Genomic DNA, 4,728 nt, shown 5'->3' with positions numbered 1-4,728 from the left:
TATTACACATTTAATTATTCAAAACAGATATTATGGTAATATATTACTTTAAAATATACAAACAATAAAATTGAAGCTATTAAAAATATTTACAGAACAATTTTTGATTTTTTAAAATAGATTTTAGCACAGTATTAAAATTTAAAAAATACGAACACTGTTTTTCACAAGAATATGTTACACTTATTAATTCAAGCTTTATAAAGCGTAGAATTACCTCATTTTTAACATAATATAATTATTATTTTTAATAAGTTGCAATACTGATACTAAACAAAATTTGTTCAATTATTATAGATTTTGGTGATAAATATACAACAGAACAATCGTAGAATAAATATGTATTTATAATTAACAATAAATATATTGCAGAGAAGAAAAATAAATTACTAAATTTTAACGATAAACAATGTAAAAAAGGAAAAAATCAACAATTTCTTTCTAATAATCAAAATGCCAAATAACATCATTAATTGGTACTTCTGTTGCCTTTTTTTGATGATTTAATTGATTTAGGTTTCTGCTTATCACCTCCAAAAAAACATGTTATCATTTCTGATACTTCTGGTATGTCATACTTTGTCAAATTGTTTAGCTGTTCCATTTCCTGAAATAAATAAATAAATTAATACCAAAATTCAAAATAATCAAGGCCTATTTCCTTTTAAGAATAATCTTTTTACATCAGTATATTAGCAGGCAATGCATTATTGTCTTTAGATAAAAGAGTAAGCAGATGATGTTTTACAAAACCAGTGAAAAGCTATTAACAAATAAATAACTGTTTTTCCCCTTTCACCAATCTATAAGTCCCAAAGGCAATCTTCCCATGAAAATACAAATTGAAATAATATTTAAAAGTTCATATCAACAATAGGCCGAGCCATTAAGACCATAAGAATATACACACATATATATATATTTTTAATAACTCACCTTCCTTGTTTCTGGATCATTCATCATTCTAGGTAACACCATAACCAATAGCAATGGCAATACCATCATTAGAACCTGTAAAAAGTAAATTAAAATTTCACATTCTGTATTAATAACTTTAAAATTATTACAGTTTGTTGAAATATTTTTCATTTAATATTTCAAATATCAAAGAATAAAGAAGAAGAAATAACAGTGTCAAGTAATTAAATGTTTTGTTTCTATTAAAATAATGGTATACACAGAAATGATTAGCGACAGGTTAGGTTATTGAAAACTGTAATTTTTGCATTGATTAATCCCTAGATTACAATAAAAATACTGAAGGCCACATTTTTAGTAAATTAGCTAAAGGACACATAACTGTAACTTAGCAATGAAAACGAAATGCTAAAAATAAGATTCTGATGTAGAAATTACACACAATTCTAATTCTAATATGCAGTATAATGAAAGTCAATTACACTGAGGCTTGGCACTCAACAAGGTAAATTCTCCTGTTTTTTCCAAGGGAAAGATAAACTAATATATAGTGACCACTTCTGATCGGGTAGTTGATAAATCTTGCTCAGGACCATTCAGTGTTCCAAGTAGGAATAAAAACAGATTAACCCCAGTGGTTGGTCTAGTGGTGAACACATCTTCCCAAATTAGCTGATTTGGAAATCAAAAGTTCCAGCGTTCAAGTTCTAATAAAGGCAGTTACTTTTATATGGATTTCAATACTAGATACTATTATTAAGTTCTAGTATTATTTCAATACTAGAACTGGTGTTCTTTGGGTTTCAATTAACCACATATCTCAGGAATGGTCAAAGTGAGACAGTATAAGATTACACTCTATTTACACTAATACATATCAACCCCTGAAGTAATACCTAAACAATAATTCCTGGTGGGTAAAAAGAAAGAAATACAAACAGAAAATACAGTTCCTACAAGTAGTGATTAAAATAATTTTGTTGCTGCCAAAGATATAAATTAGTATTTTATGGACAATTTTAACTAATACAAAACCTGTGAAGAACATGAATATCATTTGAAAGACTGACAAGAGAAAAAGCAATACAAAATACGCAGCCTTTTCTTAGAATAAAAACATGAGTAAAAAGCACAATTAATTTACTTGATTGACATCTTAAAAGCATGAAGAAAATAGACAATTGAATAAATTCCTACATGTAGATAGTTTATGGTAATCCAAACTGAATGCAGTTAATTGTTTTCTAAATAATATAACAAGGAAATCTTACTTTAAAGGGCAAAACTGAACGAACCTTCATATTGATAGTATGTAAAATATAATGCATTACATTCTAAAAACGCTTCACTAATAACAGAATTTTTTCCTACAAAAACTATTTAATATAAAGAGTTCAACACAGGTCATGTAAACATTAAAGAAATAACTGGTTTGAGTTATTTTACGTTTATATATTGAACTGCTTTGATATTTTAGTTAAAACAGGTGCAAATTTAATACAACAAACAGAATTCAATGTACTACAAATAATTTCATTTTATGGCAGATATGTTTGTTATATAACTGTTATTTCTGTATGTAATAATTATTTATCAATTTCAAGAAAACTGAAAATAATGGACCTACAATAAGGAAAAAATAAAATCGAATCTTTAAATAGAACATTCTACCCAAATTCAGTAAAACCAGCCAGCTAGCTGGTTCTTGAGTTGTTGCAAATGAAAAATTTTATGAATTACACAACATTTTGTAAAAAGGATGCTAAGAATTTATAAATCACTATAAATAATAGTATCAAAAGCTTTTGTTATCATAAGAGTCTGTCGTCTACTTAAACCAAAGTAAAATCATTATTCTACAGGAACTTACCATAGGATTAAATAAGAAATCTGTAGCTCTCCACTGTTCTCTAACTTGAAAATATCTAGCAGGTGATAAAGGTTTCATTTTTAAGGGATATGGTACTTGTATAACTTGTGATGTTTGTATATAGTTAACTTTTCTTGCTCTGTATTTGCCTTTAGAATTAATTTCAACTCTAACTGGTTCATAAACATAATTTGGATTTACAACTTCAACAACATATGATCCTGATGGAACATTATTTATTACAAAACTTCCATCTTCTCTGAAAAAAAAAGCATTCTGTTACTGTATCTTAAAACAATTATTAAATTTATAAATTACAAACTAATAAGAATGTAGAGAAAGCTCCTGTATTAGTTAAATAGAAAACAAAGCAATTTTAAGATTCATAACACTGCTTGATCTGTAAATAAACTGAAGAATTTTTTGGGTAACTTATAGAAGTTATTTACAAGTCTGTATTAAGATTGTTCTGTTTGTAACAAACTGAGTAATTTTATTGGACATACAGGAAGAGTAACTTTATTTTTAAACTAAATATATACAGGGGGCTAAAGGAAATTGCTTGAAAAATATAACTGTTCTAGATTTCAGTTAAGAATTTTTAGATTAATTTTTATCTTAGAAATTTCTGGACCAGCTGATCATAATCAGGTTTGTTGGAGGATTCTGGGAAAATGATTTAACAAAAGTGCAGTAAGTCACTGCCTCGCTGTAAGGTCCTTTTTTGGTCAAGGTCTATCAAATCTTAAGATTAAAACTCAATTTAAAATTTTATTATCAATAATATAACTGGGAGTTTGGCAATGTTGAACTCCTTACACTGTCCTTAAAATGGAGGTATAGGTTGAGTACCACTTGGATGGTTCTAAGATAATATAAATAAAACTATTATAATATAAGATTACAACATAGGTTTTTATCTCATAAACTTAACAAAATAATGACAAAACATTTATGAGTACCAAGGTTATAATAAGGATCTAGACTTCAATCAATGCAATTTTTTTCTTTAACTGCAGTGGTCAGTACATCTATTGGCAAAGCCAGGGTGGCTTAATCCTTCAGTGCATTATGCAGACTAAATTTATATTCAACATCTAGTTTAAAATAAATGAAAATAGAGGCATTAGTCTCAAAAATATGTCTAATAATAATCTTATGATGTGCAAATCATTCTAAAATCAACTTTCAAATCATTCTAAGATCAACATAGAAACCTTGAAAAATCTAAATACAATAACGTACCTAAAAATAAAAACACAGAAAATGGAATACTTTAGAACTATGCAAAAAATGTAATTTAAAATTTATTGATACCAACTTTAAATATCCAATATGATAACCTCCTTTCAAGAAAACAGTTGTATCAGTCTGCCAATTGCTATTCGAAAAGGTGTCGGGAGGAAACACTTTTCCTTCAATAATATAAGTGTCTGGTTGACTGACGACTTCATTTATTTCGTATGTGGCAACTACAACAAAAAACGTTACGCTTATAATAAATAATTTTAAAAGATCTTGTTGTTCAAGCAAAGCCATTGCAAATCTTTTTGTTGACTAATCGGCTGACGAACGATTTATCGATTCACCATATCGGTGAATAATTTATATCGATAGTATATGTAGTTTACAAATTTATTTGGTGTAATTAATTACAAGTTAAAAGACGTTATAGTTATATTTTAGGTGTTTCTTCTTATCGCTTAAAAAATAATAAAATACTTTTATATAAAAATATAATGCGATAAAAAACAGCGAGAAGTTCCAGTAAACTAACGACTCAAACAAGGGACGCATTTATCTGCCAACCCCAATTAAGTTGTTCCGGACAATATGTCCGGAAACTTGCAGGAAAGAAGATTTAATTCATCGAGTATTTTTATAGGCTTAGCGTGATATTATCTTACAGTACTGAAATGTTGGTCATACTGCTTGTCAGC

At 27.7% G+C, this 4,728-nt stretch overlaps 1 protein-coding gene across 1 annotated transcript; it reads right to left on the bottom strand.

Moving 5' to 3' along the window:
* EMC7 (ER membrane protein complex subunit 7) lies at nucleotides 1–4,370 on the bottom strand. Its single transcript, XM_075370999.1, has 4 exons — nucleotides 4,110–4,370; nucleotides 2,789–3,047; nucleotides 937–1,011; nucleotides 1–607 (listed from the first exon to the last, which is right to left on the bottom strand). Exons 1-4 carry the CDS (start codon nucleotides 4,325–4,327, stop codon nucleotides 470–472), a joined length of 690 nt encoding a protein of 229 aa, XP_075227114.1. The 5' UTR covers nucleotides 4,328–4,370; the 3' UTR covers nucleotides 1–469.
* Between the last annotated feature and the right edge of the window lie 358 nt (nucleotides 4,371–4,728).

The sequence above is a fragment of the Lycorma delicatula genome, chromosome 7 (assembly GCF_047948215.1).
Source record: "Lycorma delicatula isolate Av1 chromosome 7, ASM4794821v1, whole genome shotgun sequence".
Classification (NCBI taxonomy): Eukaryota; Metazoa; Arthropoda; class Insecta; order Hemiptera; family Fulgoridae; genus Lycorma; species Lycorma delicatula.
This window is presented reverse-complemented; position numbering and strand designations above follow the sequence as displayed.

Coding starts and splice junctions, on each gene's coding strand:
- EMC7 (XM_075370999.1), bottom strand. CDS start 4,327: ATGGCTTTGCTTGAACAACAAGATCTTTTAAAATTATTTATTATAAGC. Junction 3,048..4,109: donor TATCATATTGGATATTTAAA/GTTGGTATCAAT, acceptor TTTTTTTTTCAG/AGAAGATGGAAGTTTTGTAA. Junction 608..936: donor ATGATCCAGAAACAAGGAAG/GTGAGTTATTAA, acceptor TATTTATTTCAG/GAAATGGAACAGCTAAACAA.